The 23,966-nt window shown below is 45.3% G+C and overlaps 1 protein-coding gene across 1 annotated transcript in view; it reads right to left on the bottom strand.

Annotated features, from left to right (window-relative positions):
* Positions 1 to 13,652, bottom strand: part of CAPN11 (calpain 11) — a 33,592-nt gene extending 19,940 nt beyond the window's left edge. The window contains exons 1-4 of the mRNA XM_060189880.1: positions 13,602 to 13,652; positions 5,281 to 5,531; positions 5,019 to 5,088; positions 3,646 to 3,764 (exon numbers count right to left, since the gene is read on the bottom strand). Of these exons, the coding sequence (XP_060045863.1) occupies positions 3,646 to 3,764; positions 5,019 to 5,088; positions 5,281 to 5,531; positions 13,602 to 13,632 (471 nt within the window). The 5' untranslated portion in view covers positions 13,633 to 13,652. The remainder of the gene's footprint in view (positions 1 to 3,645; positions 3,765 to 5,018; positions 5,089 to 5,280; positions 5,532 to 13,601) is intronic.
* Positions 13,653 to 23,966: the final 10,314 nt, after the last annotated feature.

Genomic DNA, 23,966 nt, shown 5'->3' with positions numbered 1-23,966 from the left:
TCTCATTAGGGACTAAGTGGTGGCACATCCAGTTAATCACACATATCACCATGTGCAAGGATCTGGGCTTGAGCCCCCATTCCTCAACTGCAAGGGGGCAGATGCTCATGAGCGGTGAAGCAGGTCTGTAGGTGTCTCTCTTTCTCTCTCCCTCTCTATCTCCCCCTCCACTCTCAACTTCTCTCTGTCCTATTAAATAAAGATAGGTTGCTGGGAGCAGTGGATTCTCAGTGCCAGCATCCTAGCAATACTCCTGCTGGCGATAACGAAAAAAAGTCTTGTTCATCAATGAAGGAGAGAGAGGGGGAGACAAACACACAGAGAGAACCAGAATGGGCAGGGGTAGATAGCATAATCGTTCTGCAAAGAGACTCTCAAACCTGAGGCTCCAAAGTCCCATGTTCAATCCCCTGTACTACCATAAACCAGAGCTGAGCAGTGCTCTGGTTAAAAAAAAAAAAAAAAGAGAGAACAAGAGCAACACCATCACATAAGTGGTGCTGGTAATCAAACTTGGGGTCTCATGTATGCCATTCCCTTTCTCTGGTCACTGTACCATCTCCAGGGCCACAAATTAATTAATTAACTTTTTTTTTACATTTATTTATTTATTTTATTTTTCCCTTTTGTTGCCCTTGTTGTTTATCGTTGTTGTTGTTATTGCTGTCATTGTTGTTGGATAGGACAGAGAGAAATGGAGAGAGGAGGGGAAGACAGAGAGGGGGAGAGAAAGATAGACACCTGCAGACCTGCTTCACCACCTGTGAAGCAAGTCCCCTGCAGGTGGGGAGTCGGGGGCTCAAACTGAGATCCTTATGCCGATCTTTGTGCTTTGCGCCACCTGCGCTTAACCCGCTGAGCTACGCCCTTTAATTAACTATTTTTATGAGAGAGGCCAGAACACCTGGTATCAAAGTTGTACCAGGGATCAAATCTAGGACTTCTGTAGTCTTTGGCATGTAAATTCCATGCTCTATTTGAGCTATCTCCCCCCCCCCACTCCACTATTTCTGTCTTTAAAAATTTAAAAAAAAAAGATTTACCAAGTCAGAGAACTATCTCACCAGATAAGGTTAACCCCAATACCACATGGGAGATGTTGTGGCATCAGGTGACGCTATGCTACTACAACATCTCTCTCTCTCTCTCTCTCTCTCTCTCTGTCTCTGTCTCTTGCTTCTAGGGTTATTGCTACAGCTTGGTGCCAGCATTACAAATTCAGGCAGCCATTTTTACTATTTTTCTCTATTTTATTTGACAGGACAAAGAAAAATTGAGAGAGGAGAGGAGACAGAGAAGGAGAGAGAGATAGACACCTGCAGAAAGTGCTTTAGCACTCGTGAAGCATACCTCCTGTAAGTGAGGAGTGGGGGTTCAAATCCAGATCCTTGCGCATGGTGAGCTCTGTTTGCTTAAGTAGGCATACCACTGCACTGCCCTCTCTCTCTATCTGAATGGAAAAGCAGCCTGGAGTGGTGAAATTAAGTATGTGTGGTCTGGGAGGTGGTACAGTGGATCAAGCACTGGACTCTCAAGCATGAAGTCCTAAATTCAGTCACATGTACCAGAGTGATGTCTGGTTCTTTCTCTCTCTCTCCTCCTATCTTTCTCATTAAAAAAAAAATCTTAAAAAAAAGAAAAGAAATTAAGTATGTGCTGTGAGGTCCTGGTTCTGGAATAGTGGATATGTTATTTATATTATATTTATAAATAAATATATATATGTATGGGCTAGCATAATGGTTATGCAAAAAGCCTTTCATGCCTGATGCACCAAAGATCCCAGGTTTAGTACCCCGTACCGCCACAAACCAGAGCTGAGCAGTGCTCTGGTAAATAAATAATTTATTTTTGCTATTATGACTTTATGTACTTATGTGAATTCATGGTTCCTGGCAGACTTCTTTTTTCCCCCTTCAATATCAGACATAGAAAGATAAGAGAAGGAAAGGGGTATAGAGGGAGAGAGTGACAGATAGAGGAAGACACCATAGCACTGCTCCACCTTGTGCATGCTGTTCTTATGTGGTGTCTGGGGTGTGAACTAGGGGTCTTGGGAAAATATGCAGTGTCCTGAGTGAGTTGTCTCCAGCCCGTTATTTACTTACTTATTTCCACGAGAGGAAGAGACCAGAGCACTGCTCAGCTCTGGTGTATGGTGGCACCGGGAACCTGGGACCATTTGACCTCAGCCATGCAAGTCTGGTACATTACTACTATGTAGCTCCCTACTCCTATGCTACTTATTTCATTTAATGTATTTTGCAAGCTTTTTTTTTTTTTGAAAGTTTTGATTATTAATAGTTTACAAGATTATACACCACACTCACCACCAAAGTCCTGAGTCCCTATCTTCTCACCTCCCAAAAATCACCATCATAGTGCTCACCAAGTCTTTTTTATTTTTTATTAAAGGATAACTATAGGAGGGTTTTGTTTGTTTGATTTTGTTTTTGCATCCAGGGTTATCACTGGATAACTATAGGAGGGTTTTGTTTGTTTGATTTTGTTTTTGCATCCAGGGTTATCACTGGGGATCGGTGCCTGCACTATGATCCTGCTGCTCCTGGAGGCTATTTTTTCCCTTTTGTCGCCCTTGTCATTTATCATTGTTATTGTTATTAGTGTTGTCATTGTTGTTGGATAGGACAGAGAGAAATTGAGAGAGGAGGGGAGACAAAGAGGAGGAGAGAAAGATAGACAACTGCAGACCTGCCTCACCGCTTGTGAAGCAACCCCTCTGCAGGTGGGGAGCTCGAACTGGGATCCTTACACCAGTCCTTGCACTTGGTGCCATGTGAACTTAACGACTAGCACGTGCTATTGCCTGGCCCATAGGAGGGTTTTTTTTTTTTATGATTTTATTTATTTACTCATGAGAAAGATAGGAGAAGATTGAGAGAGAGAGAGAGAGAGAGAGAAAGAGAGAGGGAGGGAGGGAGAGAGAGAGAGAGAAATAGACATGACTCTGGTACATGTGCTGCTAGGGATTGAACTCAAGACTTCATGCTGGAGAGTCCAGTGTTTTATCCACTGCACCACCCTCTGGACCACCTCATCAAGTCTTAAAGACAAGTTTGTTTACTACTTAGTTTTTTTCCCCCTCCAGTTCTCTACATTCCACATAGGAGTAAAACCATCTGGTAGTAGTCTTTCACCTTCTTATTTTTCTAAGCATAATCACTTCCAGTTCCTACACAATTTTTTTTTACTAGCACAGTGCTCAGCTCTGGCTTTTGGTGGTGTGCAGGATCAAACCTGGGACTTTGGAGCCTCAGACAGGAGAGTCTGTTTGCATAACCATTATGCTATCTACCCTCCGCCCCACTATTTTTTCAATACTTGTTTATTCATGAGAGAGAACCAGAGTACCACTCTGGCACATGGGACACCAATGCTTGAGCGTTCGAGTCTTTATCCACTGCGTCAGCGCCTGGACTGTTTACAGTTTTTTCAGTGAACACGTTTCTCTGGAAGTTGGGTGACTTGCCCTAATAGATGTTAGTTTTCAAAAGGGAAAAGAACCAAAGGGGAGACTGCAAAGCACATCTTGATTCTTTTCCTTCTCCCTCTTTCCCACCATCTCTGTCTTTTCTATCTCTGACATGTGCCACAAGCAATCCCGGCTTTCCAACTGCCCTTTACCTGGAAGCGGAAGATGCCAGCATAATGTTTCTTGAAGTTCTGCCCCTTGGGCACCACGCGATGGAGCAGTTTGGGGTATGCGGTGAGGGACCCAATGGCGGCCAGCAGCCAGCAGTCCCCTGGAGAGGCAGGCAGAGGTCACCCCTCAGCATCCCCCTAAGTCCCCATGGGCCCAGGAACCATGAATCTTAGATGCACAGAAACTGCTACCGACCCTCCCCAGGAGAGATTCACTTTACTCCAATCCCTGCCCCAGGAGTCAGGGAGGGAGAGGGCAGTAGGGAAGAGCCCTGTGGCTGAATAGCTCTCCCTTTTCTGTTGGGTGACACAGTCAAGATCTGCTTCCAAATTCCTGTCTCGCAGAAGATGGGACACCATAGTTGTTTGTGTGTGTGTGTGTGTGTGTGTGTGTGTGGGGAGGGGTCACTGAGACTTCAAGCTTGCATGAGTCCACAGCTCCTAGTTGATCCATACTTCCTTCCTTCCTCCCTCCCTCTCTTCCTTCCTTTTTTTTCTTTTTTTTCACCACTAGGATTATCACTGGAACTCTGTGCCTGCATGACCCCAACAAGCCATTTGTCACTTGCTCTCTTTCCTCTTTTTCTTTCTTTTTAATAGAGAGTGAGGGACAGAGAGAGCAGACACCTGCAGCACTGCTCCACCATTTGTGAAGCTTTCCCCCTGCAGGTGAGGACTTGAACCCAGGGTCCTTATGCATGCTAATGTGTGCACTCTATCAAGTGAGAAGTTAGAAAACAGATGAGAGAGAGAGAGAGAGAGAGAGAGAGATGTGGTTCGGGAGATGATGCAGTGGATCAGGCATTGAACTCTCAAGCATGAGGTCCTGAGTTCAATCCCCGGCAGCACATATACCACAGTGATGTCTGATTCTTGCTCTCTCCTATTATTTCTCATGAATAAATAATATTTTGAGAGAGAGAGATAGAGAAGGGGGTGAGAGGAGAGAAGAGAAGTCACAGTACTGCTCCACCACTGATGAAGCTTCCCCTGGTGCTGTGTGTGGTTCTCCCTCCCATGTTGTGCTGGGGTCTCAGACCTGGGTTCTGCAATCGGGAAGTGTACACTCAGCAGGGTGTGCCCATTCCCTGCCCAGTCAGTATTTCTATTTGCTTTAAGGCACAGATTCTGGGGTAACTAATACACCAGCCTAGATCCAGGTTACAGCAGGTGAAGGGAACATCTCCACCCTCTTTCTCACCACCATCTCCTCCTCTTTAGAGGGGTGGACAGAATCTCAGACCGGGTAGTCTCAGTCTAGGCTCCCCAACCCTCCTAGCCTCAAAAGACATTCTGGGAGCCCACCCCGACACATACCCATCTCTTTGGGACCAGTTTTACTGTTTCTCACTCACCAAGCACCCCCTGGCAGATGTCTGTTGAGCTCGCCCCTTCCACAATGAATTGAGGGTTGCTTGTGATTTGCTGCAGCATAAGAATGAAGTTCATAGGGTGCCCTGAACACCCTCCTCCCATCTTTCCTGGGGAACGCATACCCGGCCACCCTGGAGGTTCTGAATCAGCATGTCCAGAACTGTCCCAGCCAGGGTCAGGATAGGGTACTGGGGCTTTGGGGTGTCACTATCCCCACCCCCACACCTCCCCTGCCCTGCTCACACTGGGGCGCAGCCAGACGATGTTCTGCACACGTTTGGAGTAGGGACCCAGGTCCTTGAAGCCCAGTGACCGGGGTCCGGCAGGAAAGAAGGGGTCCTCAAACAACTCCCCCTTCTTCAGACACTCGGCACGCAGCTCCTCATAGTTCTGGTTGTTGAAGTTGCGGGCGTTGTTGTGCTGGCCCAGGCCGCTGGCCTTGAGTCGGTTGTCACAGATGTGGGCCGCCATGCCCTTGTCCGTGAGAATCACCCCTGTTTAATCAGGAAAAAGGGAGCAGCCAGATTGAGAAGAGAATAATCAGAATGGAGACGGCTGGGCAGTGACTCACCTGATTTGAGCTCCCCCCACAACGACTTCCCACCTGTTGGGGTGGGGGGACTCTTCATAAGCAGTGAAACAGTCCTGCAGTAGGTTTATTTATTTATTTATTTTTATTTATTTACCACAACACTGCCCAGTTCTGGTTTATGCTGGTATGGGGGATTGAGTCTGGAACTTTGGAGCCTCAGGCATGAGAATCTCTTTGCATAACCATTACATTATGCTATTTACCCCTGCCTGCAGGTGTCTCTCTTTCTCCCCCCCCCCCCTTTCTCTTCCTAGCCTCTCAATTTCTCTCTGTTCTAGCAAATTAAATAGAAAAGAGAAAAAAAAAATGGTTGCTGAAGTGGTGGATCTTAGTGCTGCCACCAAGCCCCAGTGGTAACTACGGTGAATAAAAGTAAATTCGAATAGAAATTTCATGTGCCAGTTACTGAGGGTCTCATGAAGAAAAAAATGCTCAACATCATTAGTCACCTCAGAAAAGCTCATCAAGGTCACAGTGAAATCCAATTCCACACTCCCTGTGGCAGCTAAGATCAAAAGGACTGATTCAGCACTGGGGGTGGCACAGTGGAAAAGCATTAGACCTAAGAGCAAGAGGCTTTGAGTTTGATTTCATAGTGATGCTTTGGTTCTCTCTTCTGCTAATAAATAAGTAGATCTTAATTTTTTTTATTATTTATTTGTTATTTGCTGAGCAGTGCTCTGGCAAATAACAACAACAGTAGCAATAGTCTGACTGGGAAAATGGTTCAATTGGCACAGAACTGGGCTCACATACCTGCCACTCCCAGTTCAATCCCAGCACTACATGTGCCAGAATGTGCTCTGGCTTCCTTTTCTCCTCTCTGTCTCATGTGGAACGCTCTCTCATTTGTAATCAATAAAAGATATTTTTAAAAGAAAAATCACTGATGATAGCAAGTGTTGGTGAGGATAAGAGAAATGAGAACTCTCAGATATTGCTGTCAGGGATGCCCAGTGGTGCAGGCACTCTGGCAGCTTCTCAAATAGTTAAAGATGGAGTTGCTGTGTGATCCAGCAATTCTGTCTCTCTCTCTCTACATATAGATGTTCCCAAGAAAAGTGACTGGGACCAGCAAAATAGCTCACCTGGATAGTGCTTTGGCACGTGTATGGCCCAGGTTCAAGCCCGACCCCTACTGCATTGGAGGAAGCCTCTGTACTATGGGTTCTTCCCCCCTGCCCCCATCTCTCTGCCTCTCTGTTTCCTTTTCTATGTCAAAAAGTCATTTTGGATCAGTAAAGCTCCAGATGGAGATGGCAAAATAAAAATTTTAAAAATAAAAAAGAGAAATGACTATGTATATCATACAAGAATTTGGTATACTGCATCAAAGTGAAAGACTCTGGGGTTGGGGGTGTAGGTGTGTGTGGGTCCCAGAACATGATGGCAGAAGAGAATGGGGGGAGGTTAGATCGGTACGTGGAAAACTGAGAAATATCACACATGTACAAAATACTGTATTTTACTATTGACTATAAACCATTAATCTCCCCAATAAAGAGAAAAGAAGAACTTGGATGCAAATATTCACAGTAGCATTGCTCATGGTAGGACATAAGGGGGAGGACCCATATGTCCACCAGCTGATGAGTGGACAAATAAAACAAGAAGTGAAACAATTCACCAATAATGAAACAGGCAGCTCTAGTGCATGCTACAGCATGGATGGACCTCGAAAACAAACGAAACAAGAGTATCCCAAATAGGTCAGTAGAGACAGAAATATGCATGGCTGTCGAGGGCACTGGGAGACTAGAAGTTGATGGGTAAAGGGCATGAAGCTTCTTTAGGGGCTAATGAAGATGCTCTGAAGGACGGTGATGGTTGCACACCTCTGTAAATATTCCAAAAGCCATTGAATTTTTTATTTTACTTATTGCATAGCTAGGGCCTTGCACATGTGTGATTTCATTGCTCTGAGTTGTTTTTTCATTCAGAGAGAGAGAGAGAGAATACCATAGCATTGATAGCACTGGAGCTTCCTTTGGTACTATATTATCTCCCATGTAATGACAGAATTCTAACCTGGACCATACTTCTGGCAAGGTATGCACCTTACTTGGTGAGCTGTCTCTTGGCTTGAATTGTACATTTAAAAAAATTTATTTATTCCCTTTTGTTGCCTTTGTTGTTTTATTGTTGTAGTTATTGTTGTTGTTGTTACTGATGTCGTCCATTGTTGGATAGGACAGAGAGAAATGGAGAGAGGAGGGGAAGACAGAGAGGGGGAGAGAAAGAGAGACACCTGCAGACCTGCTTCACCACCTGTCAAGTGACTCTCCTGCAGGTGGGGAGCTGGGGCTCGAACCGGGATCCTTATGCTGGTCCTTGCGCTTTGCACCACCTGTGCTTAACCTGCTGCGCTACCGTCCGACTCTGAATTGTACACTTTAAATGGATGGATTGTATGGTGTATGAATTGCATATCAATAGAGCTGTAACCATGAAACAAAGACTGCCTTTGAGGGAGAAGAAAGAATGGAGGTTAGAAGACAGGGGGCTATCCAAAAATGGGTGGAGGACATGGAATTTTCATCAGAGATTCAAAAGGCCGAGAAACACATGAAAAAATGCTCCAAGTCTCTGATTGTCAGAGAAATGCAAATAAAGACAACAATGAGATACCACTTCACTCCTGTGAGAATGTCATATGTCAGAAAAGGTAGCAGCAGCAAATGCTAGAGAGGGTGTGGGGTCAAAGGAACCCTCCTGCATTGCTGGTGGGAATGTCAGTTGGTCCAACCTCTGTGGAGAACAGTCTGGAGAACTCTCAGAAGGCTAGAAATGGACCTACCCTATGATCCTGCAATTCCTCTCCTGGGGATATATCCTAAGGAACCCAACACACCCATTCAAAAAGATCTGTGTACACATATGTTCATAGCAGCACAATTTGTAATAGCCAAAACCTGGAAGCAACCTAGGTATCCAACAACAGATGAGTGGCTGAGCAAGTTGTGGTCTATATACACAGTGGAATATTACTCAGCTATAAAAAATGGTGACTTCATCATTTTCAGCCCATCTTGGATGGAGCTTGAGGAAACCATGTTAAGTGAAATAAGTCAGAAACAGAAGGATGAATATGGGATGATCTCACTCTCAGGCAGAAGTTGAAAAACAAAATCAGAAGAGAAAACACAAGTAGAACCTGAATTAGAGTTTGTGTATTGTATCAAAGCAAAAGATTCTGGGGTGGGTGGGTGGAGGGGAGAGTACAGGTCCTGGAAAAGGATGACAGAGGACCTAGTGGGGGTTGTATTGTTATGTGGAAAACTGAGAAATGTTATGCATGTATAAACTATTGTATTTACCGTCAAATGTAAAACACTAATCCCCTAATAAAGAAATTAAAAAAAAAAAAAAAAAAAAAAAAAAAAAAAAAAGACAAGCGGCTGCTAAGAGGGCAAGTCCAGCTTAGGAATGGCCCTACCCGGTAAAGTGTGTGAGTTTCTGACAGATAAGTCAGCTAGGCAACTGGGACCAGGGACACCCTCTCTATAGCCCTGCCCCTACAGGGACTGTAGCCTGCACCCCACCCACATAGGGGAAGGGCTTGGAGGAAAAGTGGCCAGGGAGAAACAAGAGGGGTAGGACCGCAAAACCCACACACAATCCCTGGGCATCCTTTCTGCGTATGCCCACATGCCGAGCTGACTCCAGGATAAGGAGGCTCACTTGCGCCAGGGAAGGAAAGATGTGGTCTAAGCTAAGTGAAGAGCCAGCTGGAGCCAGGTATGGGTGGAATCCAGAGCTAGGAGGAGAAGAGAGGATGGATATAGAAACTGGGAGGCTCTGGGTGGCTTAGAGGGGACACAGATGGAACCCACACAACACTGAGTTCCTCAAGGGCAGGAGGAATTAGATGTATTTATTTATCTAATGGGAGATGTCTTTATTTACTTATTTATTATTTTATTATTAAGAGTATTTACTTATTTTGAATAGAGACAGAGATTGAAAGGGGAGGGGGAGGTAGAAAAGGAGGGAGACACCTATAGACTTGTTTCACTACTTGTAAAGTTTTCCTTCTGCAGGTGGGGACTGTTTGCTTGAACCTGGGTCCTTGTGCACAGTAATGTGTGCACTCTACTGGGTGCACTACCAGCTGGCCTCCCCTATTATTATTATTATTTATTTCATTAATTTTTTTTACCTCCAGGGTTATTGCTTCATCTTGGTGCCTGCATCATGAATCCACTGCTCCTGGAGGCCATTTTTCCCCTTTTGTTGACCTAGTTGTTTATTGTTGTGTTATTATTATTGTTGTCATTGCTGTCATTTGATAGGACAGAGAGAAATGGAGAGAGGAGGGGAAGTCAGAGAGGGGGAGAGAAAGACACCTGCAGACCTGCTTCACCGCCTGTGAAGCGACTCCACTGCAGGTGGGGAGTCAGGGGTTCAAACCTGGATCCTTGTGCCTCTCCTTGCGCTGTGCACCATGTGTGTTAACCAGCTGCAGTATTGCCTGGCCCCTATGTGTTATTTTTAAAGATATTGGAAGGGCTGGGCGGTGGCACACCTGGTTAAGCACATATGTTACAATGTGCAAGGACATAGGTTTGAGTCCCCTGTTCCCACCTGCAGGAGGAAAGCTTTGTGAGTGGTGAAGCACTGTTGTAGGTCTCTCTCCTTATCACTCCTTTCCCTATTTCTGGCTATCTCTATCCAATAAATAAATAAATATAATAAAAATTACATTAAAATTTCTGTATAAATGGAGAGTATTACTCTTTTTTAAATGTTTATTTATTTATTTATTGGATAAAGACAGATAGAAGTAAAAAGGGAAGGAGGAGACAGGGAGAGAGAAAGAGAGACATCTGCGGCACTGTTTCACTGCTTTTTGAAACTTTAACCCTGCAGGTAGGGACTGGAGACTTGAACCCCAGTCCTTGCACATTGTAGCATGTGTGCTTAACCAGGTGTGCCACAACCCAGGCCCCTTTATTATAAGTTTTAAAGACAGAGACAACACACACACACACACACACACACACACACACACGGAGAGAGACCAAAGCTCAGAAGCTTCCTTCAATACAGTGGGGGGCCGGTTTCAAACATAGGTCATGCACATTATAAAGCAGCACACTCTCCTAGTGAACTATTTCACTGGCCCTATTTATTTTTATCAGAACACCATTCAACTTCAGATTTATGATGGTACTGTAGGTTGAACCCAGGAACTTAGACCCTCAGGCATGAAAGTCTAGCATAACCACTATGCTATCTCTCCAATCTTCTTTGAATTTTTTAAAATTTATTATTGGATAGAGACAGAGAGAAATTGAGAGGGGAGGGGGAGATAGAGAGGGAGAGAGACAGAGAGACACGTGTAGCCCTGCTTCACCCTCATGAAGCTTTCCCCGCTGCAGGTGGGGACCAGGGGCTTGAACCGGGGTCCCTGTGCATTGTAATGTGGGCACTTAACCAGGTGCACCACCACCTGGCCTTTCTCTCTCTCTCTCATTTTTTAAAGATTTATTTATTATTATTTTATTTATGTATTTATTTTTATATTATTTATTTATTTACTTTTAAAATATTTATTTATTCCCTTTTGTTGCCCTTGTTGTTTTACTGTTGTAGTTATTCTTGTTATTGCTATTGATGTCATTGTTGTTGGATAGGACAGAGAGAAATGGAGAGAGGAGGGGAAGACAGAGAGGGGGAGAGAAAGACAGACACCTGCAGACCTGCTTCACCGCCTGTGAAGCGACTCCACTGCAGGTGGGGAGTCGGGGGCTCGAACCGGTATCCTTACACCGGTCCTTGCTTTGCGCCACGTGTGCTTAACCCGTTGTGCTACCGCCCGACTCCCTATTTATTTATTTTTTACTACAGCACTGCTTAGCTCTGGCTTATGGTAGTGGTGGGGACTGAACCTGAGACTTTAGGCCTCAGACATGAAAGTCTCTTTTCATAACCATTATGCTATCTACCTCTGCCCAAGATGTATTTATTTATTAAAAGATGTATTTATTAATGAGAGAGAGAGAGAGAGAGGTGGGGGAGCAGCGGGAACATCACTCTGTCACATTCAATGCCGGGACTCAAACCTTGGACCTCTTTCTTTTAAGCTACAGTGCCACCTCCTGGGCTGTTCATGTATCCTACCTCCCTCCAGTTGATAAAAGATCTCAGCAGAACTGAGACTGTTCATGCAATACTACTGAAGACCAGAAGAGGCAGCAGAGGCCAGGGGGGTCTAGAAGCTTGCCCCAAATGAGAGAAAGAGGGTTGCACCTATGGTCTGGGAGGTAGGTAGCCCAGTGGATAAAGTATAGACTCTCAAGCATAAGGTCCTGAGTTTGATCCCTAGCAGCACATGTTCTCTCTTCTCCTATCTTTCCCATTAATAAGTAAATAAAATCTTTTAAAAAGAGAGAGAGAGCATTGGGCCTGTGACCTCCCCCTGCACCCTCCCCTGAAGGTGACACTCCTCTTTAGCTGGACTTTTGGAGCCAGAGCCAGCTTCACAACCATTTGTTCCCATTCTCCCATCCTTGTTAGGGTTTTCCTGGTTCTCCTGGAGTTCTTGAAAGCACCCTAGTTCTATTCCTGTTCTGGCTTGTGACCTGCAGCTGGGCTTGGGGGAAGGGGCAGAACTTGAGACCCACTGCTGGACCTGGGGTCCCAGGGTCACTCTGCCAGCCTGACACACTTGGGCCTAGTTCCCATCTTCCAACCAACCCAGCTGCTTTGCTTCCTCATCTGCCTCAGATTCTCTGCACTTAGCCCGACCCTTCCCGACTCCACATGTGCACCATGCCCACTGGGTTCAGTCCCATTTGCCTTTCCAGGCCCCGCTCAGTGCCACTCCTCTGTGCAGACTTCCCTGTAAGAACATCCATCACTGCCTGCCTGCTCTGTGGAGCCCTGTCTGCCTCTGCTCTGTCCCTAAAAAAAGATATTTAGGGGTGGGGCTGGGTGGTGTGTGTGTGTGTGTGTGTGTGTGTGTGTGTGTGTGCGCGCGCCTAAGTGGTGGTGGTGGTGCACCCAGTTGAGCACATGTGTTATAGCTTGTAAGGATCTGGGTTCAAACCCCCAATCCCCACCTGTTGGAGGGAAGCAGTGCTGAAGGTGTCCCTTTCTTTTTCTCTTTCTTTCTTTCTTTCTTTCTTTCTTTCTTTCTATGTATCTATCTCTCCCTTCCTTCTCAGTTGTGCTCTGTCTCTACAAAATTAATAAATACATATAAATGGAAAGGTGTCTTGTCCTAGATACATCACCTGTTTCCCCATCACATGGGCTCTCAGCTCTGATGGAGACTGCAGGTTGGTGGCTGCGATTTCAGAATTGGGTACAGAAGATGCAGCTGAGTTAGGGAACTTTGGAAAAGCAAGGACAGGGTTTGGGATCTCCTAGGGCTAGACCTCAACTTTCAACAGTCAGGCAGACAGATGGTGAAGAGATAAAAAGTTGCGGGTGTGGTGGGTGGGTGGGTGGCAACAGCTGATGCCTTAGAGCAGAAGCCAGCTGCCCTGCTAGGGGATGTGAGGGAACTGGGGGGCTGCCCCCCAACTACTTAACTGCCTACTTCCCAGAACAGGTCAGCTCTGTCCAGCTTCTCTCTCCTTCTCCAGCCATCTCCCCAGGTCCTGAGTTTTGGTCTAGGCCTGCTCCTGCAGCCTTCCTTGGGCCTGGCCTTTCTGAGTCCAGGGGCCTGTTTTTGTAGCTATGGGGAGGTCCTTCCTGTTCCTTGATTTTTTATTTTTCTGATGACCCCTCTGTTCCCCCTGACTCTGACTGTTCAGCAGAAATTTGGAGGAAGGGCTCCTGCAGGGTTGACCGATAGCAGCCAGTCAACCCCCCACTCCCACCCCCAACAAACTGTCAGGGGAGGGGCTGTTTTAGCTCAGGGTGGGTGTCCTGTCTGATGGAGTCACCAGGGCACAGGGCCCCTTCCTTGGTGTAAGCCCTTGCCCACAGAGGTGAGGGAACAGGAAACAGGTATCACACCAACCTTCGGTGAACATCTTGCTGGTAGAGAGCATAGTGCTTGGCAGTTGAAGGTTCAGGGGGGAAAGAGAGAGGAGAGACTTCCCACCCCACCCCCACCTGCCCAGAACTCTCCAATAGCAGTGAGATTCTTGGGGGCAGGCGGCACATTTTTAACAGCTATTTTCTTATTTATTTGTTATTATTTATTTAGTTAGTAAGTTATTCTGATAGGCCTGAGAGAAATACAGAGGGTAGAGGGAGAGAGAAAGAGAGACACCTGCAACACTGCTTCACTACTAGTGAAGCTTCCCTCCCTGCAGGAGTCCTGGTAACTTGTGTGCTCAACCTGGGGTCTCAGGGTCAGCCTGCCAGCCTGACACACTTGGGCCTAGTTCCCATCTTCCAACCAACCCAGCTGCTTTGCTTCCTCAGTTGCCTCAGATTCTCTGCACTTAGCCCGACCCTTCCCGACTCCACACGTGCACCATACCCACTGGGTTCAGTCCCATTTGCCTTTCCAGTCCCCGCTCAGTGCCACTCCTCTGTGCAGACTTCCCTGTAAGAACATCCATCACTGCCTGCCTGCTCTGTGGAGCCCTGTCTGCCTCTGCTCTGTCCTTAAAAAAAGATATTTAGGGGTGGGGCTGGGTGGTGTGTGTGTGTGTGTGTGTGTGTGTGTGTGTGTGTGTGTGTGCCTGAGTGGTGGTGGTGGTACACCCAGTTGAGTACATGTGTTACAGTGTGCAAGGATCTGAGTTCAAACCCCCAGCCCCCACCTGCTGGAGGAGCAATGGAGTTGTGCCCATGTGGTTGGAACACCACTAGTAGCAACAACAGCAAGAGCAGCAACAAGAAAGATAGAGAGAAGAAATATTAATTACTGTTAATACTATGTGTTCAATTCTGGGCTAAGAACTTCTGACTTGTTTCATCCTTACAACAGTTCAAAGATATGATACTGCTACTCTTCCTTCCTTCCTTCCTTCCTTCCTTCCTTCCTTCCTTCCTTCCTTCCTTTCCTCTTTCTTTTTTCCATATGTGTGTGTTCTTTGAAATATTCTTAGAAATTATTTTCTTATAGGGCTAATGGTTTACAGTAGTTGACACACGAATACAATTTCTCATCTCCTCACAGTATGTGTCTATCAAACACTTTCACCCCCAGCTTAGGCCCTTCTCTTCCATCATACACCAGGACCCCAATGCCCTCCCCCACTCCTTCCCTTTTCTCCTTTTATAGCATTCTTTTCTTTCTTTCTTTGCTTTTTTTTTTTTTGCCTCCAGTGTTATCACTAGAGCTTGGTGCCTGTGCTACAAATCCATGCTCCTGTGGCCATTTTTTTTTCTCAATTTTTTAGATAAGACAGAGAAATTGAGAGGGGAGGAGAAGATGGTGGGAAAGAAAGATAGATACCTGCAGACCTGCTTCACCACTTGTGAAGTGACCCCCCCCCCCTGCAGGTGGGGAGCTGGGGGCTTGAACTGGGATCCTTGTGCTTCGCACTATGTGCGCTTAACCCGGTGCACCACTGCCTGGCCTCGAGCATTACTGCTGGTCCCCCACAATTCTTTTCCTTGGTGCAATACACCACACCCAGTCCAAGATTCACTGTATTTCCCCTTTCTAACCTTGTTTCTTAAGTTCCACCTATAAGTGAAATCATCTGGTATTTGTGCTTCTCTTTTTGGCTTATTTCACTTAATATTATTCCTTCAAGTTTCATCCAAGATGAGGCAAAGGAGGTGACTTCATCATTTTAATAGCCGAGTAGTATTCCATGATACACACACACACACACACACACAACAACTTTCTTAGCCACTCACCTGTTGTTGGCCATCTGGGTTGCTTCCAAGTTTGACTTATCACAAATTGTGTTTGTTTGTTTGTTTGTTTGTTTTGCCTCCAGGGTTATTGCTGGGGCTCCGTGCCTGCACCACGAATCCACTAATCCTGGAGGCCATTTCCCCCCTTTGTTGCCCTTGTTGTTTTATCATTGTTATGATTATTATTGTTGTTGTTGCTGTCATTGTTGTTAGATAGGACAGAGGGAAATCAAAAGAGGAGGGGAGACAGAGAAGGGGAGAGAAAGATAGACACCTGCAGACCTGCTTCACCGCTTATGAAGCAACTCCCCTGCAGGTGGGGAACTGGGGGCTCGAACCAGGATCCTTACACGTGTGCTTAACCCACTGTGCTACCGCCCGACTCCCTTTTTAATATTTACTTATTTATTTTTTACAAATTGTGTTTCTATGAACATAGTGTCTCTTTGGATAAATCCCCAGAAGAGAAATTGCTGGGTCATAGAGTGAGTCCATGTCTATGTTTTAAGGAAACTCCAGACTATTTTCCAGAGGGGTTGGACAAGTTTACATTCCCACCAATAGTGCAGAAGGGTTCCTTTTCCGCCTACATCCTCATCAATATTTATTTCTGTCTTTTCTAATGGATGACAGTCTCATAGGTGTGAAGTGGTATCTTATTGCTGTCTTTATTTAAATTTCTTTGATAAACAGTGACTTTTGCACACTTTATCATATGTCTATTGGCCCTCTGCTCTTTCCCCTCTGGTAGAAATCTGTCAATGTCTTAACCCCATTAAAAATACTTTTTTCTGAGTTTAGTGAATTCTTCATGTATTTTGGTTATTAGTCCTTTACCTGTGATGTATGGCGTGTAAAGATCTTCTCCTACTCTGTAGGGTCTTTCTGTTTTGGGTGATGGTTTCCTTTGCTGTGCAGAAGCTTTACAGTCTGATGTAGTTGTATTGGCTTCTTTTTGTTTTCTCTGCTATTGGACTTGAGGTATTTGAAAACTTTTCTAAAGTATGCTTTAGATCATGAAGTGTTCTGCCCATGTTATCGTCTATGGATTTATAGTTTATGGTCTAATATTAATATACTTGGAATTGATTTATCTAAACTTTATTTCCCCTTTTGTTGTCCTTGTTTTATTGTCGTTGTTGTTATTGATGTCATTGTTGTTGGATAGGACAGAGAGAAATGGAGAGAGGAGGGGGAGACAGAGAGAGGGGGAGAGAAAGACACCTGCAGACCTGCTTCACCACTTGTGAAGCGACTCCCCTGCAGGTGGGGAGCTGGGGGCTCGAACTGGGATGCTACTGCCAATCGTTGCACTTTCCACCATGTGTACTTAATCTGCTGTGCCGTGCCACCGCCCAGCTCCCCTGGAATTGATTTTTTAAAAATATTTATTTATTGGGAGTTGGGCGCTAGCGCAGCAGGTTAAGCGCACATGTGCAAAGCGCAAGGACCAGCGGCATAAGGATCCCAGTTCCAGCCCCCAGCTCCCCACCTGCAGACTAAGCCCTCCTCCTGTGGCTCTGACATTAACTCCTGGTTGATCCTGTCACCGCTGAATGGAACTGAAGGATTCTCCTTCTCCTCCAACCACCGAGAGTTCATGTGATTGGTATAAGAACCACCCCTCCCCCGAGTGTGTTGTGAGCATAAAGAAAAACAGGAATTTCCCTTTGTCTCAAAAAAAAAAGGGGATTTTTTTTTTTTTTTTTTTTGATACAAGGGCCAAGGGCCAAGCAGTAGCTGAGTGAGAATTAAAACTGAAAGTCGGGAGTCGGGCTGTAGCGCAGCGGGTTAAGCGCAGGTGGCGCAAAGCACAAGGACCGGCATAAGGATCCAGGTTCCCCAGCTCCCCACCTGCAGGGGAGTCGCTTCACAGGCGGTGAAGCAGGTCTGCAGGTGTCTATCTTTCTCTGCCCCTCTCTGTCTTCCCCTCCTCTCTCCATTTCTCTCCGTCCTATCCAACAACGACGACAACAACAATAAAACAACAAGGGCAACAAAAGGGAATAAATAAAATTAAAAATAATAATAATAAAAAAACTGAAAGTCTTGGCTCCTGTTCATTGTGTTCTGCTGGTCTCAGCTATAAGGGCAGAAGTGAGGTGGGGCCAAGGAGACAGCTCGCCTGGGAGGGTGCCTGCCATACTGTGTGTGACCCAGGTTCATAGCTAGCCCCCACTGCTAGCTATGTCAGTTTTGTTATTGCCGTCAAGGTTATCGTTGCGGCTCAGTGCCTTTACTATGAATCCAAAGTGGGCTAGGCAATGGTACACCTGGTGAAATGCACACACTACAAATCCAAAGTTCCCAGTAGCCATTTTTCCTTTCTTTTTCTTTTTTAAAAATTTATTCCCCCATCAAGATGCCAAGCACATTTTTTAGGAGACTAGAACAAATGCTACAAATGTTTATCTGGAACCAGAAAAGACCTAGAATTGCCAAAAACAATCTTGAGAAAAAAGAACAGAACCGGAGGTATCACACTCCCAGATCTCAAATTGTATTATAGGGCCGTTGTCATCAAAACTGCTTGGTACTGGAACATGAATAGACACACTGACCAGTGGAATAGAATTGAGAGCCCAGAAGTGAGCCCCCACACCTATGGACATCTAATCTTTGACAAAGGGGCTCAGACTATTAAATGGGGAAACCAGAGTCTCTTCAACAAATGGTGTTGGAAACAATGGGTTGAAACATGCAGAAGAATGAAACTGAATCACTGTATTTCACCAAATACAAAAGTAAATTCCAAGTGGATCAAGGACTTGGATGTTAGACCACAAACTATCAGATACTTAGAAGAAAATATTGGCAGAACTCTTTTCCGCATAAATTTTAAAGACATCTTCAATGACACGAATCTAATTACAAAGAAGACTAAGGCAAGTATAAACCTATGGGACTACCTCAAATTAAAAGGCATCTGTACAGCAAAAGAAACCACTACCCAAACCAAGAGACCCCTCACAGAATGGGAGAAGATCTTTACATGCCATACACCAGACAAGAGGTTAATAACCAACATATATAAAGGGCTTGCCAACCTCAACAACAAGACAACAAATAACCCCATCCAAAAATGGGGGGAGGACATGGACAGAATATTCACCACAGAAGAGATCCAAAAGGCCGAGAAACTCATGAAAACGATTGTCAGAGAAATGCAAATAAAGACAACAACGAGAAACCACTTCACTCCTGTGAGAATGTCATACATCAGAAAAGGTAACAGCAGCAAATGCTGGAGAGGGTGTGGGGTCAAAGGAACCCTCCTGCACTGCTGGTGGGAATGTAAATTGGTCCAACCTCTGTGGAGAACATTCTGGAGAACTCTCAGAAGGCTAGAAATGGACCTACCTTATGACCCTGCAATTTCTCCTGGGGATATAGCCTAAGGAACACAATATATCCATGCAAAAAGATCTGTGTACACATATGTTCATAGCAGCACAATTTGTAATAGCCAAAACCTGGAAGCAACTCAGGTGTCCAACAACAGATGAGTGGCTGAGCAAGTTGTGGTCTATATACACAATGGAATACTACTCAGCTGTAAAAAATGGTGACTTCACCGTTTTCAGCCAATCTTGGATGGACCTTGAAAAATTCATGTTGAGTGAAATAAGTCAGAAACAGAAGGATGAATATGGGATGATCTCACTCTCAAGCCGAAGTTGGAAAGCAAGATCAGAAAAGAAAACACAAGTAGAACCTGAACTGGAATTGGCGTATCACACCAAAGTAAAAGACTCTGGGGTGGGTGGGTGGGGAGAATACAGGTCCAAGAAGGATTCAGAGGACCTAGTGGGGGTTGTATTGTTATATGGGAAACTGGGGAATGTTATGCATGTACAAACTGTTGTACTTACTGTTGAATGTTGAATTAAAATGTTGAATTAATGTTGAATTAAAACATTAATTCCCCAATAAAAAAATCAGAAAAGAAAAAAATAATAATAAAAAATTTTTTAAAAAAATCCTTCTTTTTGATAGAGACAGAGAGAAATTGAGAGTGAAGGGGGAGATAGAAAGGGTGAGGGAGGGAGCTGGGCAGTAGCGCAGTGGGTTAAGTGCATATGGCACAAAGCCCAAGGACCTGTTTAAGGATCCCAGTTTGAGCCCCCAGCTCCCCACCTGCAGGGGGGTCGCTTCACAGGTGATGAAGCAGGTCTGCAGGTGTTTGTCTTTCTCTCCCCTCTCTTTCTTTCCCTCCTTTCTCTATGTCTCTTTGTTCTATTCAGCAATGACTACGGCAAAAACAGTAACTACAACTATAAACAACAAGGGCAAGAAAAGGGGAAAAATGGCCTCCAGGAGCAGTGGATTCATGGTGCAGGCACTAAGCCCCAGTGATAACTCTGGAGGCAGAAAAAAATAAAGGGTGAGCTAAAGAAAGATACCTGCAGCACTAATTTACCACTCATTAAACTTTCCCCTGCAAGTGGGGAAAGGGTCTTGAACCTGGGTCCTTGTGCATGGTAACATGCACTCTATTTAGTGTTCCACATCCCAGCCCCTATGTCTCTATCTGAAAAGTCAACCTGAAACAGAAGTGATGACAAAAGAGAGAAGGGATTGGGGGTTGTGGGGGAGAGCAGTGCAGCGGACTTGGGGGTTTGCTGTACCCATTTTTTTTACCAGAGCACTGCTCAGCTCCAGCTGTGGGGGAACGAACCCGGGACTTTAGGGCCTCAGGCATGAGAGTATCTTTGCATAACCATTATGCTGTCTAATCCCTGCCCTGTGACCACTTTCCTCTTCTGCACTTCCACCATTCTATCTTTTCTTCTCCGTGTGGAGTTGGGGTCTGAGGCAGGTATAATTTCACTGCTGCCAGGCCAGCTTTTTTTACTTAGAGAAAGATATGGCAAGACAAAGAGACGGAGAGACACCACAGAGCTGTAGTGTCTCCAGGAGCTGGGGCACTCCCATGTGGTGGCGGAGTTTCAAGCTGAGCTGCTTGTTCGGGAAGGCTTGTGCTCTGACCAGTGAGCAGCTTCTCTAGCTCCACAGCACCTTTGAGATCCTTTGCTCCACTCAGCACAGAGCTGGAAACTCTGTTGTTATTCCTGGGGCTTTACTGCTTCAGGCTGACCTTTTCAGATAGCTAGCTAGCTAGAGAAAGACTCCGCAGCACTGAAGTTTACTCCATGCACACGATGAAGCAGATGCATAATCCAAGTGAAAGTGAGCTATTTTCACAGTCCTTCTGTTTGTTTTTGTTTTTTTTTTTTTGGCTACCAGGGTTCTCACTGGGGCTCAGTGCCTACACAACTCCATTATTCCTTATGGTTATTTCCCCACCTTCCCTTTTTTCTTAAAAAAAAAAATTATTTACTGGATAGTGATAGAAATTGAGATGGAGGGAGTCGGGCAGTAGAGCAGCAGGTTAAGCGCACGTGGCGCAAAGTACAAGGACCGGCGGAAGGATCCCAGTTCCAGCCCCCGGCTCCCCATCTGCAGGGGAGTCGCTTCACAGGCGGTGAAGCGTCTGTAGCTGTCTATCTCTCTCCCCCTCTGTCTTCCCCTCCTCTCTCCATTTCTCTCTGTCCTATCCAACAATGACAGCATCAATAATAACTACAACAATAAAACAAGGACAACAAAAGGGAATAAATAAATAAATATAAAAAAAAAAAGAAATTGAGATGGAATGGAGAGATAGGGAAAGACACCTGCAACACTGCTTTTTCACTCATGATCCTTCCCCCCTGCAAGTGAATTCTGGGGGTTTGAACCCAGGTCCTTGTGCATGGCAACTGGATTCCTGCTGCGCATGCAGCATACAAAGATTGTGTGATTACATGGATAAATGGCCTTTGTTTATCTATCTACCTACCGACCTATGAGAGAGAACCAGAGCATCACTTTGCATATGTGATGCCTGGGGTTGAACTCAGGACCTCTTGCCTGAGGCTCCAATGGTCTATCCACTGTACCACCTCCAAGGTCCTTATTTATTTACTTATGGAGAGAGAGAGAGAGAGAGAGAGAGCGAGCAGCAGGAGAGGAGAGAGGGAGAGATACTGAAGGATAGAACCAGAACATCGCTCCAGCACATTCCATGCCAAGGATGCAATGCCAAGACCTCATGCTTGAGAGTCCAAAGCTTAATCCACTGTACCCTTTCCAGAGCCATGCATATTTCTTAGAGGAGATAAATCTTTGAGTTGTGTCTTGTAAGTTGGATAGGATTTGACTGGAGGAGGGCTGGGGATGTGGCTTGGTGATGAGTGCCCACTTCACTCATAGGAATCTGGGTTCCATCCCTGGTATGGAACCACATACCATGGGAGAAGCAAAAACAGTGCTTTGCTGTCTCTCTCATCCAAAAACCAAGCCAGGGGCCAAGTGACAGGGCACCTGATTGAGCACATGTTACCACATGCAAAGAGCCAAGTTTAAGTCCCCAGTCCCCACCTGCAGGGAGAAAGCGTTGTAAGCAGTAAAGCAGTGTTGCAGGTGTCTCTCTTCCTATCGTCCCCTTCCCTCTCAATCTCTCTGTCTCTAAATACATAAAATGTTTTTTTAAAAAGTTGTGGTTCAGTTCTGCTATATGGAGAACCCTCAATTTAGTGGTCAGGGAGGTGGTGGAGCAGGTAGAGCACCCGACTTGCATGTATGAGGTTTTTCTCTGCCAGAGTGATATTCTGGTTTTCCCTGAGTGAAGGACGGGGATGGATATATATATATACATATATATATATATATATATATATATATATATATGTATATATACTTTGTGCCACATGCACTTATCCTGCTGTGCTACAGCCTGACTCCCCCCATAAAATTTTTAAAAGTTAAAGATCCTGAATTCAGTCTCTGGCACCATGAAGAAAAAAATATATATATATAATAAAAAATTTTTAATATATTTTAATTTATTTCCTTTTGTTGCCCTTGTTTTATTGTTGTAATTATTTCATTTTTTAAAATTATTTATTTATTCTCTTTTGTTGCCCTTGTTTTATTGTTGTATTTATTATTATTTTTGGATTTATTATTATTTTCGTTGTTGGATAGGACAGAGAGAAATGGAGAGAGGAGGGGGAGACAGAGAGGGGCAGAGAAAGATAGTGCTTCACCACCTGTGAAGCACTCACCTGCAGGTGGGGGGCCAGGGCTCCAACGGGATCCTTAATGCTGGCCCTTGCGCTTTGCACCACGTGCACTTAACATGCTGCGCTACTGCCCAACTCCCATTGCTGTATTGTTGTTGTTATTGATGTCGCCATTGTTGGATAGGACAGAGAGAAATAGACAGGGGAGACAGAGAAGGGGAAAGACAGACACCTGCAGACCTGCTTCACCGCTTGTGAAGCGACTCCCCTGCAGGTGGGGAGCTGGGGACTCGAACCAAATCCTTATGCTGGTCCTTGCACTTTGCACCACATGCACTTAACCTGCTGTGCTACAGCCCGACTCCCCCATAAATGAAATTTTTAAAAGTTAAAGATCCTGGATTCAATCTCTGGCACCATGAAGAAAGAAAGAAAGAAAGAAAGAAAGAAAGAAAGAAAGAGAGAGAGAGAGAGAGAGAGAGAGAGAGAGAGAGGGAGGGAGGGAGGGAGGGAGGGAGGGAATGGATTTGCCTGGAACACAGGGGACTTTTTGGGGAGTGCTGGGGGCATTCCTGGGGACAGGTCAGCTAGGGCCACACTGCTGGGTCACTAGTATGTTCCTAAGGGTCTTCCCCAGCTTCCTCCCTCCCAGACCTGTGATCACTGGCAAGCCCCAGGCTCTCCCCGAACCTGTGTCACCTACAAAATAAGGAAAACCACCCCTGCTTTGTATTACTGTTAGCTAATGACTATCAGTCTTGGCCATAGCTGTAGTCACAGTGCTAATCAGAGTAGATCCGAGGTTTATCTTGTACTAGGCACTGGGCCAAAGGAGCACTTAAGTATTATCTTGTGGGATCCTCAAAGCCAACCCAGGGCTGTCCAGGGAGCTTTCTGAGGGATAAACATTTGAAAGCATGTAAGGCATTTAGCCTAATCCCGAATACTCAATAAACTCTCAAATAATACACTCAAAAAACAAATAATGACACTATTTGGCCCAATGACTGTGCCTACATATATATATATATATATATATATATATATATATATATATATATATATATATATATATACACACATACACAGTTGCTAGAAGGTGAGATGGAGGGAAAGATAAACAGAGAAGAGAGACACTTGTAGTTCTGCTCCACTGCTTGTGATGCTCCCCCCAACCCCTAAAGGTGGGAACCGGGGCTTGAACCAGGTTCCTTGAGTGTGGTAATGTGTGCACTCTACTGGGTGCACCACCACCTGACCGCAGTGTCCCATCTCTTCAGAACCCCTTTCTGGAAGCAGCCCTCCTGGAATTGTCCTCCAGTCAGTCTCCTGCCCTGGCCAACGTGGAACTTATGGCTTTGTGCATCTTCCTTCTCCAAAAATCCCTGTACCCACATGTGTGGTTCTCCAGAAAAGTGGGCCTGTGTCCTTGTTCCTCTGGTCTGGGTGGCCCCACAACTTTTTTTTGTTGTTGTTTATTTACTTATTTTCCC

Source organism: Erinaceus europaeus, chromosome 4 (assembly GCF_950295315.1).
Source record: "Erinaceus europaeus chromosome 4, mEriEur2.1, whole genome shotgun sequence".
Taxonomy (NCBI): Eukaryota; Metazoa; Chordata; class Mammalia; order Eulipotyphla; family Erinaceidae; genus Erinaceus; species Erinaceus europaeus.
This window is presented reverse-complemented; position numbering and strand designations above follow the sequence as displayed.